Raw genomic sequence first — 13,980 nt, forward strand, 5'->3', positions numbered from 1 at the left:
CTTCCCTTTCAATCGTGAATTCATTGGAATTGAATTCTAATCGAAATTTGATTTTTAGCGTCTGGAACAACCTGAATGTTGTCCCAGGGAATATTATACCCTTATGATGAAATGCTGGCAAGATGATCCCTCAAAACGTCCTAAATTTTCGGAGATATACGAGCTGTTGCCCGATATGAAACCCGAGCAATTAAAGGCCGTGGCCAATTGTATGGAGGCCAAAACCAATGAGCATTTAATTTATCGACAAAATGAGATTATAACCGTGTTGGATCGCAACACAGGCACACCCTATTGGAAGGGTGTGCTGAATTCGGGTAAAACGGGCTTTTTTAATCCATCCAATACGGTGGCTTATGTCGAAGGTCTTCCCACTTTGAATAGGTAATACAATTCATTCACATCTAATAATGAGAGGGGAAAAATAATTTGATTTCTTTTGCAGAGATACTTTTACACGAAATGCCAATGAACGTAGCAGTAAACGTAAATTACGCACCGAAATGATTTCCAAGCCACAAAATGATTTTAAACATACCGGCCATGTTGGCATTGACGGAGCTTCCTTTGGTGATATTGCCTTTTTGGGTACCACACAAAATGTAAGTCGTACAATCTGCTTTGCCAAGGCTTTTTAAATAAGCTTATTTTCTTCTCACCTCCAGTATAACCACGTGCCACGACAAATTGTCACACCCTATAAACCCTCGGAGGATATTGAACAAACGCCTTTGCTACTGCCACCCACACCAACTAGTCCTGACTCCTTGCAAACGGCAAGTGGCTATTTTGCCGATGATTCGTCTCATCACAACTCCACCATGAATCCCTCGTTTATACCCTCCACCGAGAATACACCCAAACAATTTGCCAATAATGGACAAACTACAACATTTGAATTTCCCTCGAATAACACGAATCCATTTACTCACAAATCTATGGATGAAAGTACCACCTCCTCGGCTTCCACACTGGCTTTGCAAAACAACAACTATGGAATTGAGGCGGCAAAGGAGAATTTATTATGGCGCCACTCGTCCATTACAAATGGTGCAGGTGGTGGCAGTGGTGTCCAATTCGAGGAACCCCATGAATATCATGAAATTTCCGATGATGAAATTACCCCAGATAAATTGGATTTTGGCCCCTCTCTGCTGGATGAAATCAATTCAATGTTTGGTTCAATGAGTGCCACTGCGTCGTCGTCAAAAAACTCGGAATCTGAATCGCATGGCAATAAACGTAGTGATTTTTCCGATTTAACCTCAAAGTTGATACGTAAAAACAGTGGGGGCCACAACACAAAGAAATCGAAAAATTCCAGTGGCACTGTGAAGCCCATATCGGTGAAGGATGAGAAAATTCTCAACCAGGCAATTGAGATAGCCAATGAAATTAGTGCCAGGTAAGATTAAAAATTGGCATTGAAATTATAAAAGTTATTATATATTCCACCAAAAGATACATTTGTTGTTCCGTTTACAACATCTAGAAATTGTAGTAGGAGACCCCATAAATATTTTCGAGATCAACATAAAATTCTAAATCGATTAAACCATGTTCTACCGTCTAACTTGAAATCAAGTGAAATTAAGAGGTTATAATTTCCAAGATATTGGAATGAAATTTGGTGGAAACGTTTGTAGTACTTCTAAGATGTTTGATATTGAAATGGGCTCTATTGGTTCATATAGCCCCAGATATAGCTCCATACAACGGTACATCCAAATTTTCAATATATGAAGGTTTCTGCTCCAATTTCCAACCAAATCGACTATAATTTGATATTTTGATTTCTCATGGGGTAGTCTAATTCCCATTGGGTATCCTTATTTCAAAAATTATTGAATGTAGGTCCAGTTTTTCGCATAGCCCAATATGACTGTACCTCCTGATCTTCGATATTCAGCTTTTTTGGTTGCTATTTCGGGTTTTAACATAGTGGTTTATTTCCTTCCAAAAAATATTCATTGTGGGTCCAATTCCCAACTAAACCGACTGCGTTCACTAATTTCAAAGAAGGTCTACTTATTAATACAGTCCAAATATAACGGTTCCCTCAGATTTCCAGCATTCAGCTGGTTTCAACTTCCAACCAAATCGGATGCATTCACTCATTTCGGAGATTCAGGGATACCTTAAAATTTCGCAAAAATTATTCAGTGCCGGTCCATTTTTTGGCATAGCCCCCATAAAACTGTGCCTGTAGATTTTCGATATTTAAGAGATTTTGCTCCCAATTTACAACTATTTCAGGGTTTTGCTCTAGTCTTCATAAGGTTTCGACACCAATTTTATATTTGAATTTTTGTTTTTTGTGTCTAGTCAATCGCGAATCTTCCATAATTTGGGAAATGTAGGACAGTTGATTTGGCCATAAATTTCAGTTTTTATATGCTGGAGTGTATAGAACGTTCTGCCCCATTGAACTTAACGTCATTTTTGATTCATTTTAAATCATATATTTCTTTTTTCCAGATCCATGTGCGATTTGGTATCGGACCAAACACCCTCAACCCAGAGTCCCAAGAGAAAATTTAGTTTTCGTTTTCCCCATTTGAGCGGAGGTCATGGCAGCAGCGGCAGTGGTGACAAAAGTCATGGTTCCAGTTTACATAGTTCCGGCACCAGTGGTTCGACAACAAATATGAACTCTTTGTCACCACATTCGAAAAAGAAAAACTTCACCGAAGAATTGAAAAGCATACCGGATTTGCAGGTGAGTTTCTTAACGATTTTGAAGGGAATTTAATGTATTTATTTATACATAACAGAGGATTTTTATGTATGATAAGGATTGACTGTGAGATGTGGATTCGAGGTTATAGAAAACAATTTGCAGGTGTTTTTAAGGCACAAGTCGATATTTATTTCTCAAGAGAATATTTTTACAGATAAAATTTTTGTTATTGGTCTCCAATAGACACTAGATTTCTGAGTCATTTAAATATATTCTCGTATATAGAATACCTTTGACACTCTTATGTAGGAGACCTAAAGTTTTTTTTTCTTGGTTAGTACAACTTTTTTTCGCAGCATAAAGAACCATTATAGATGCTCTTTGTTCATTACATCAAGAACATTGTAGATATAACAATTTCTACGCCTTCTGTGGGTCTATGTGTCTATATGTCTCCTTCTATATATACCCACCCCTTGACTGCAAAGAATATACAGGGTGATATAAAAACACTGCAAAAAAGTTAAACGCCATAACTTGTACATTTTTTTTAAATTTTATTGAATGAAAACAAAAAATGTTGGAAATAGCATCAAATCTTAGAATAAGTTTAGATTTGTTCGAATTGGTCATCTTTGGCACGAATTATGGCCTTAAAACGGCCATTTTGGGCCACTCCCGGAATTTTTTTGGTATTTTTTATTGCCAACCTTGCTTTCCAAAGTACTCCAGACACAATAGTCCAACGGATTGGTATCCGGAGATTTTGGTGGTCATTGTGTGCTGGAAATGATGCGAGGAACCTCATTTTGTAACTATGCTTGGGTGGCGCGTGCTGAGTGCGATCGTGTTGGGTCCTGTTGGAATGTCCAAGGCATGCGGACAAAATGTTTGCGTGCCCAAAGCTTTAATACACCCTCCAGGATATTTTCGCGATATTATTTATTATTTATGCTGATGCCATGGCCGATTAATACGAGCGGTGAGCGACCATCGGCTGTTATGGCGGCCAACATCATCACCATTTCAGGCGCTTGAATTCTAGTGGCCAACCGAAGGTGCACATTTTCAGCTGACCTCTTTGGCTGGTAAACACGATCATTTTGTTTGTTTACAAACTGCTGGACAACGAATATTTTCTCATCGGAGAAAACCAATTTCGGCATTTCACCACTTTCGGCCAAGCGAAGCAACTCGTTAACTCTTTTGAGTATATTTTCTTTCTGTTGCGGTGTAAGTTCTTGCACTTTTCGAAATTCAATGACTTTACCCCGCGCTCATTTTTCAATATTTACCGAATGGTTCTCTCTCCGAGAGAGGAAAGCAAAAGGAACGTTCGATTTAGATGCTATTTCGCATCTTGTAACCCAATTCTTTTTCATGACATATTTACATAGCCACATCGCAAAGTGTCTCCCATCTATTTCTATACAGACTCACGAGCGTCAAGGTGTTAAATCGCAATTTCGCGGTGACGAAAAACAAAGGACAACAACTTTCCAAAATTATCGACCAATGACCCTTCCAGTGGAGTATAGAAAAATTTCTCAGGTAGGGTAAGAGAGTCTTATAAACAATAGATCTTGGTTCTTTGGAGCCTTATATGCAACAATTTTGTTTGTTGGTGTAGTCATCGGGGTGAAATGGGCATTATCAGTCAAGTTAAGCCATTTAAGGACCGAGCTTTTAAGGGCCCAATATTTTAGTAATACCAGTGTAAAGACACTTTTAAAGTGACAGTGAGACATTTTCACAGGTTTTCGGAACGAATAGATTCTTAGTGATACTGAGGATCTCTTCTAGATAGAACAACTTTTGTGCCTTCTTTGGTGATACGACTTTATTTTTTTATTTGATAGAAGTCCTACACACATTTTTTTGTTTTGGAAAAAAGGTCCTTTGATATTCCAAACGTCTTCTATAGATTCATAATATTTATGTATCCCTTATATAACGGATTTTCCATTATTATATGCCTCGAATCCATATCATACACGACATTTAGTTAGACAAAATTATATCCATATAAATATTAGTTTAATAACCAAGCCAACTAACTTTACTTTATCTTCTCTTTCTCTCTCACTTTTGCTCTCTCGTTGTGTATTTGCCTCATGGTAAATAATATTTAATATATTTCTTTAAAACATTTTTCTTTTTTTTTTTTAAATATTTGAAATTACATTTTTTGGTTATTGAAAATTATTGAAATTTTTTTGCCATCCACACCAAGTGTTTTCGCTCGATATCGAGTGACATGAACACCACGACCATTGAGACGACAACGGGCGATATACGCATTCCATTGTTCGATAAGGAAAGTTCCGATTTTTGTTTTGAGAAATCACGTGAAATCCTTTCACGTCCTTTACAATTTGGTAGTCGTAGTTCGTTTACGGCTCCCACACCACCGCCCTCGCTAGAATATGTGGATGCGTTTGCCCAACACCATGAACACCACGAACAAAGTCCCCGACAAAAGGGGGGCGATAAGAAATCGCTTTCTGAAAATCTATTGGATATTGAAAATACCCTGAAAGCTTTGAATTTAGATTTCATGCACACCTACACGGATGTGGATAAGAACGATTCGGATGAGACCATACTCAACGACCAATTTTCGAGTATTGTTTCATCTTTGGATGATGAGATAAGTAGTGCAACGGGTAGCCTAAATTCGGCCACGGTTTATAATTATCAAAATGGCAAGCACACGACCACCACAACGTTTGACTTCAAGGCCGCCACCAATCATTTGGATAAGCATTTGCAAATGATGAGTTCCCAGCAGGCAGGCGGTGGCCATCACATGAGTAGTGGCAATAGTAATAAGCAGCAACAGCAACAACAACAAAGTTCCCATGACAAGAGATCAAGTACACCAGATACGGGATTTGCATCCAGAGATACCATATCATTGTCTCGCCGTAGTAGCCAAAAATCTAGCTATAGTCCCCAGGATAGTTATTTTAGTCCCAAGGATTTGAGTTTTCCCTCGCCCAGTATGTTGGGCAGTAGCGGTGGTGGTGGTGGTGGAGCAGGGAACGGAAGTGGTGGCAGTGGTGGTGGGGGCGGATATGCCAATTATAAGGCAGAAATCTTTAAATACGGTGATGACAGTTTGGTATCCCCCTTCCGTTCGGGCATGCACAAATCAAGCAATACTTCCATATATTCTCCCAACCAGTTAAGGATCGAAGAGAATTCTGATAATTATAATGGCCTACAAATGCAGCAGCAGCAACATGAGCAGCACAGGCGCCGGTCCATGTCATTTACCGATCACCTGGATCGTGATTCCGCAGCTGCTGCGGCCAGAAAAGAAAAACGAAGCAATAAAACAAAGCAATTATCATTGGATCCGCAGGATATGCAACAGCGGCCAATGAAATCCTCATCCTATAAATCTCGTTCGGTAAGGGCCAGGACTCTGAGGCGTTTAAGTTACAATCCCATGCCCCAGGTGGCCACCAGCTCCTCGAGTACCGATGAAGAAAGTGATATGGATCGCAGCATTGCCCGTTCGGAATGTGATATAAGGTCGAGGACATCCGGCTCGGGTAGCCTGTATCCAAGGAGAAGACGACAAGCGTATAATAGGAAAGTCTTTTCTGAATCCATTCAAGATGATCGGGATGATGTCCATAGGAGAAAGAGTAAAATCTATGGATCAAATGCCAGTATTAAATCGGCACCCCACTACAATTATGGTGGTGGCGGCGGAGGAGGAGGAAGTTCTTCACGCAACCCCACCTTGGGGCTGGGGGCCTCGAATCTACAACAACGTCCCTACAATCGTAACCCCTACGAAGAATCATATCCCTATGAGGAAAGGTTGTACGATTTCGGTGGCCAGAAACCAACAAAGAAGGGTTTCAATTTACCCATTTTAAACAGTAAAACTCCAAAAACCTTCCAGGTTTCCAATGTTACACAGAATTCTGGTTCCGGTTCATCATCGGCCTCTTCTACGGCCACACCATATACCCGTAATGTTCTTGGCAATTCTTCGGTGTTTCAAGAATTCGATGTGAGTCGTTTGACCGGGCGCAGTCCACCCTCGGCCTTTAATGATAATCCGGAAGCCAATAGTAACATCAATACCACAAACAATACCGAATTTCAATGGCCCGAAAAGATACATGCTTCCACGGTTAAGCAGAACGATATGTTGTGGCGCCAACAACATTCGGCCCATTCTGCTTATGGGGCAGCTGCTGCCGCCACTGCTGCTGCTGCTGACCACCACCCATCTTCCACGCTGAGTTCTTCCACCACAGATAGTGATCAATTTGAATATCGTTTAGGCTATAGTGCACCCCATCACCATCATCTACCTCCGAGTCCTGCTCCATAGCTACAGAGGATGTTGAAATATTTCCTAAATTTTCTTTGAGTTTACATGAAAAACTTGGGTGATCCAATTAAGCGAACCCATAGCCGCCACCCATCCTTCTCACCTCCCTCACCCCATCATTGACCATAGCAAGTAAAATAAAGAATTTATTCCAAGAACAAAACAACAAAAGGAAACAATCAAGACAATAGTTGCTCTCTCTGGAAATATCCAAAAAAATATCCTATCTCTCAAATATTAAGGAGTGCCTTACAAAAACAAATAAATAACAAAAAAAAAAGAAAAAAATCATAAAGAACATCAACAACAACCAATAAGCAAAGCACAAACAGAAATATCGGCAACAGATGAAAATAATTACAACAACAAAAAAAGCAGAAGGCTAGTTTTCACATCATTATGATTCTGAACATGAAAAAAGACTTTCCACATTTTTGTTTAGAAATTTTGGGGCATACTTTTAGGCGCTCGCCACAATTTTGAAACTAAAAAGAAGCGTTTTATATCAAAATATAAACATATATATTAATAGCATAAGTATATCACATAGGTTTATATAGTATTATGTTACTTTTAGGTTAAAAAAATGGTTGAAACCGCTTAAAAGTATGCTTTAAAAAAACAAAATATAAAATGTGAATAAAACCCTTCATATGGCTCTATGATGATGTGGAACCAGCCTTAACCGTTTAAATTGAGAAAAAAAAGAAAAACAATTCAAACAAGGGTTTCTATTTCATTGTAGCTTGGCAGGATAATAATATCCTTATAGAAATACTTTCTTTTTTATATTTTTAGATAACTCCAAATTTTTTTGTTTATGTTTTATTGGGATTAAGAAGAAGGCATCACAGAAATCCTCGTTATAAAAATTCCTATAATCTCTTTAAACAAATACGCCTTTAATGTACAGCAGGCATCTGGATGGTCCTAAATTTAAAAAAAAGGTATCTGAGATATCTTCCATTCGTATAAGATCCTTTTTGAAAAACTTATTCTGTTTTTTAAAAGGCACACAGCATATCTTTGCATAGAAGACCTCTTCGAAGGTTTAAGGACATTTTTTAAAAGGTCTTGAATACACCTCTTAAATATTCGTTATATTAGTCCATCCATAGAAGATCCCTCGAAAGAATTATTTTATCTGTAGAAGAATTTCCTCTTTTATAGAAGACCTCTTGAAAATTCGTATGAAAATGTCCTCTTGAGAGCCATCCATTTGTGAGCAGGATTCCTACCCAAAAATATTCTTCCACATGACTTTCTTTTCTAGAAAAGTATTTTCTACTCCTAAAACATTCCTCAAATAGGACCTTTGAAACGTTTTCTATGCAAAGCCAATATTTAGAAGGTCTTCTAAAATTTCTAGAGAGGACCCTAAGATTTCTGTGGACACCGGGGACCGATTGTGTATTCTATGAAGAAATAAAGCCTTTTATAAATAGACTACCTTAAAAGGCCTTCTTGGAATAGAAGACATCTTCTAGAATATCGATTAAAAAAAATTGGAAAGTTTTCTATGGTTTTACGAACCCAAGAAGTTCTGCTGTGGACAGAAGACCTCGAATGTGTTATCTACAGAAGGTCTCGATTATGTCTGGATAGAAAGCATTGGTAAGGTCTTCTATATGTAGATACAAGGCCTCGGTATGGTCTTCTTAGGACTCCTATGGTGAATGAAGGCAGCGAGAATATCTTCTATTGGTGAATACGATCTTAAAAGTCTTCTTGAGTTATAAAACATCGCAAACGGTTTTTGAATGGAAGACTTTGAGAAGGACTTTCGTGAATAAAGACATGGCAAATGCATTCTATGGATGAAAATCCCTTTGGAGATCTCCTATGCATATTGCAGCTGGAGAAGGAATTGTCTGGATAAAGTCATTGATAATGTCTTCTTCTGAGATGGACTTCTTGAGCTCTGAAAGCTCTGAACTGCATTCCATAGATCCACAGATGTAAAACCCCTTGAAGGACTGGCATCGACAATGAAAACCACCCTGCGAGACAACTCTAGATTAGATGACCTGCTCGGTCGTAGATGTCATCCCAAGTTGTAGAGTAGATGACCTCTCAAGTCGTCTACTGTAAAGTACATGAACTGCCCGTTCTTCTACTATCCCAGGTCTGCCAGATCGTCTAATGTAGAGTAGATGATCTCACAGGTCATCTACGGTAGAGTAGATAACCTTACAGGTCGTCTACTGCAGAGTAGATGACCTCACAGGTCGTCTGCTGTAGAGTAGATGACCTCACAGGTCGTCTACTGTAGAGTAGATGACCTGCCCGTTCTTCTACTATCTTAGGTCTGCCAGATCGTCTAATGTAGAGTAGATGACCTCACAGGTCGTCTACTGTAGAGTAGATGATCTCACAGGACAAAATATGTTTTGACCAATATCTCAGGATCAAAAAAGGAACGCGTAGAAGGAAGGCATCGTTAGAAAGGTGATTCCTTCTATTTTCCGAATTAGCATTTCATTGTAGAAATTTTAAGAAAAAAATTTATGATCGAAAAATACGATTTTAAAGGACAAAATATGTTTTGGCCTATATCTCAGGATCAACTGTGGAGTAGATGGCCTCACAGGTCTTCTACAATAGAGTATATGACCTCACAGGTCGTCTACTATGGAGTAGGCATCTTGGGAATGGAAATTTTCCTCACGAGAAAATTACAAAATCGGTACTCTTCGATATATTGGCCACCAGAACTAACTGCAATTTTCCTCCGGAGGTGACTATAATTTGCTATTTTCAGATCTTTAGAGACAGAATACAATTTCGGCAAAACATTATCAATGTAGGCCCATGTGGTTGAAGGTTACCAATCGAACGCTAAGCTCTAGATATTGGTGTTGTAAAGGTCTGGATAGTGGAGCTATCCAACTAAATAAGCTGCGATCAGTATTTTGGGTCAAAATTGTGACGATCCATGAATCTCATAAAACGAGAAAATCACCTCCGATTCCATTCAGATTTGATACACCTCTATATTTCCATCATAAAAAAAGATGGTAGAGATCGCACCATTTCTTCTGGTACCTCCCCCACATAGGGTGTAAGATTTTGAAAAGAGACAGAATACAATTTCGGCAAAACATTATCAATGTAGGCCCATATGCTTGAAGGTAACCAATCGAACGCTATGCTCTAGATATTGGTGTTGTAAAGGTCTGGATAATGGGGCTATCCAACTAAATAAGCTGCGATCAGTAGAAGTCTATCTCGTAAGGATATTCAGTATTTTTTAAAGGCTGGTGTAACGATAACTTCAACAGTTTAATAGTCAACAAATTTGACTATACAAGTCTTCCTATGATGGGGAGTATAAAAAGTTCGATCAGGTCGAGTATATCGTTTTTACTCGTTCATCTTCAAATTAAAAGGAAGATTTCTTCGTTACTCCCCAAAAAAATCCTCATTTGGTGTCTTCCATCCCAAAATTTATTTTCTTGTTTTCAAATTTTAATTTAACAGCCAATAATTATAAAACACTTTACTTAATAATTAATCAATACATATGATCTCATTTTATAAAATATATAAAAGCATAAACTTATCACAACCTATAGAACCAAAAGCAACTTCAAACAAAGTTTAACGCATTACTGAAATATGTAAACTTTTATAATAATAAAAAAAATATGTAATCTTAATTTTTTTCTATGGATCCTTGGTATCCCTGAATTTATTCAATCTAAGTTGACTGAATTGAGAATTAAAAATAGAAAAACAAAACATTATATTCTTATACATATGAAACAAAAAAAAACAACTGCTACTTACGCCTATTACACACTAACACACTCTTACAAATGAAACATCCCAACATACCAAAAATACAATACAGCTTGAGAATAATATTATGAAAATAGTTTATCATAAGAATTTTTCAACAATGCTTGAGAAACACTTTTTTGCACAAACTTTTCTCAAATCTGTCCTTTGTTGACAAATTTGTTTTGATTTTTTTTGTGAAAATTGTCAACAAAAAATTATTTTCTTTGGTTAAAATCAAAATCACGCGAATTTAGGACCCATTTCCGGACGAAACTCTAAGGTAATGATGAATAATAAATCTGGGAATCTGTAGTATAAATTATTTCAATCTCATTTCAGAATGGAGGCGTCAAAAAGTTGCAGGAATTCAACAGAAGTGAAGAATAAGTGGAGGAGATACAGAAGCTCAAATAAGGGGAAAGAAAGCATCTAGGTATCAAGGCAACAGGATGCAGTGACAGCTGGGATGGCAATCAATGAATGAAATGTGTAAAATAATTAAAAATGAATAAATAAATATTTTTTACCATTGAAAAAATAAGCTTTTTAAAATATTACTTTCGTAAGCTTATTCTGCAATTACAAGAATAAGCTTATGAATAAGGGTTCCTTTTCGATTATTCTATAATTGTTAAACAAACATTTCTCAATACATTCTCAAGATTTTCTCAAGCTTTAGGCTTATGTTTGTAAGCTTATTAAAATATTATTCTCAAGTTAATTTGGTATGTTGGGTATATACATACATACTTAATTACTTACATATATAATAATCATCATCATACCTCAAGACTTATGTATTATCAAAAAAAAAAAAGGAAATTTGAAATTTTGAAAACAAAAGTTTAAAACCAAACAAACAAAATCAAATATATTTCTCCTTATCTTAGATGGAATGAAAGAAAGAAAAAAAAAACACAAACAAAAAATCGAAAAACAAATTGTGAGCTAATGTCCAAAATATTTAATAAATTTGGAATACATATACCCTCTTTAAAAATTGATTCCTTCTCCCCCCCCCCCCCCCCCCCCCCCTCCATTTCCTCTAAGAAAACATAGTTAAGATGCGAAGCTTATATTGAAATTCTAAAAACCACTAACTATTATTGATATTACCTAACAAAAACTACCTACATACATACATACTTACATTTTAATACTTACACATACATACATATAATTAATTATAACCAAAAATACCTATAATATTAATGAGAAATTATTAACAATGATAATTATTAAACATTTATCGTGTTGCTGTTATGGCATTAATGAAATGGAACTATGCTTTGCATGGAATTTCTTTGAAGATGGGGAAATATTTTTTTATTTTTGAAATGAAGTAGATTTCGCAGATAATGCTAATTGAGTGTAGCTTCTGCTGTGTGACACATGGCACCGTCCTGTTGCAACCAAATGTTGTCAATCTCCTCCTCTTCAGTTACTGTGCTCCAGCTGAGACAATTTGTCTGGTCACAATTTTCAAAGTAATGCCCAATATTTTTTGGAACTCTTAAAGAAAAAAAATCAGATGATGTGAGCCAATATAACCCATCTAAAGGCAGGATACACAATTGAAGGATTTTGTGAAATATTTATATAATTTTTATACCCTCCACCATAGTATGGAGGGTATATTAAGTTGGTCATTCCCTTCAGTTATACTGCGCCAGCTGAGACAATTTTTCTGGTCATGATTTTCAAAGTAATGTCCAATATTTTTTGTAACTCTTGAAGGAGAGGCATCAAATGATGTGGGCCAATATAACCCATCTAAAGGCAGGATACACAATTGAAGGATTTTGTGAAATATTTTTAGAATTTTTATACCCACCACCATAGTATGGAGGGTATATTAAGTTTGTCATTCCGTTTGTAACACCTCGAAATATAAATTTTAGACCCCACAAATTATATATATTCTTTATCAGCATAAAGTTCTATGTCGATTTAGCGATGTCCGTCCCGCTGTTCGTCTATGGAAATCACTCTAGCTTCCGAACGAAATGAAGTAAATTGATAAAATTCTGCTCAAATATATGTAATTTCTGCAGGACTTTTGGTATTGAAAATGGGCCATGCAGGTCCCCGTTTTGGTATAGCTCCCATATAACGGGACCTCCCGATATTCGTCACTTTGTCGATTTTAACATACATATATTATTTTTTTTTTTGAAATGAAGTAGATTTCGCTTCTGCTGTGTGACACATGGCACCGTCCTGTTGCAACCAAATGTTGTCAATCTCCTCCTCTTCAGTTACTGTGCTCCAGCTGAGACAATTTGTCTGGTCACAATTTTCAAAGTAATGCCCAATATTTTTTGGAACTCTTAAAGAAAAAAAATCAGATGATGTGAGCCAATATAACCCATCTAAAGGCAGGATACACAATTGAAGGATTTTGTGAAATATTTATATAATTTTTATACCCTCCACCATAGTATGGAGGGTATATTAAGTTGGTCATTCCCTTCAGTTATACTGCGCCAGCTGAGACAATTTTTCTGGTCATGATTTTCAAAGTAATGTCCAATATTTTTTGTAACCCTTGAAGGAGAGGCATCAAATGATGTGGGCCAATATAACCCATCTAAAGGCAGGATAAACAATTGAAGGATTTTGTGAAATATTTTTAGAATTTTTATAACCACCCCCATAGTATGGAGGGTATATTAAGTTTGTCATTGCGTTTGTTACACCTCGAAATATACATTTTAGACCCCACAAATTATATATATTCTTTATCAGCATAAAGTTCTATGTCGATTTAGCGATGTCCGTCCCGCTGTTCGTCTATGGAAATCACTCTAGCTTCCGAACGAAATGAAGTAAATTGATAAAATTCTGCTCAAATATATGTAATTTCTGCAGGACTTTTGGTATTGAAAATGGGCCATGCAGGTCCCCGTTTTGGTATAGCTCCCATATAACGGGACCTCCCGATATTCGTCACTTTGTCGATTTTAACATACATATATTATTTTTTTTTTGAAATGAAGTAGATTTCGCTTCTGCTGTGTGACACATGGCACCGTCCTGTTGCAACCAAATGTTGTCAATCTCCTCCTCTTCAGTTACTGTGCTCCAGCTGAGACAATTTGTCTGGTCACAATTTTCAAAGTAATGCCCAATATTTTTTGGAACTCTTAAAAAAGAAAAA

At 37.0% G+C, this 13,980-nt stretch overlaps 1 protein-coding gene across 1 annotated transcript in view; it reads left to right on the top strand.

Moving 5' to 3' along the window:
* The window catches only part of LOC101896388 (activated Cdc42 kinase-like), a 44,857-nt gene that overhangs the window by 21,434 nt on the left and 9,443 nt on the right, over positions 1-13,980 (top strand). The window contains exons 6-9 of the mRNA XM_011292793.3: positions 59-384; positions 446-602; positions 666-1,405; positions 2,479-2,719. Coding sequence (XP_011291095.1) covers positions 59-384; positions 446-602; positions 666-1,405; positions 2,479-2,719 — 1,464 coding nt within the window. The remainder of the gene's footprint in view (positions 1-58; positions 385-445; positions 603-665; positions 1,406-2,478; positions 2,720-13,980) is intronic.

This window comes from Musca domestica, unplaced genomic scaffold (genome assembly GCF_030504385.1).
Source record: "Musca domestica strain aabys unplaced genomic scaffold, Musca_domestica.polishedcontigs.V.1.1 35, whole genome shotgun sequence".
Lineage (NCBI taxonomy): Eukaryota > Metazoa > Arthropoda > Insecta > Diptera > Muscidae > Musca > Musca domestica.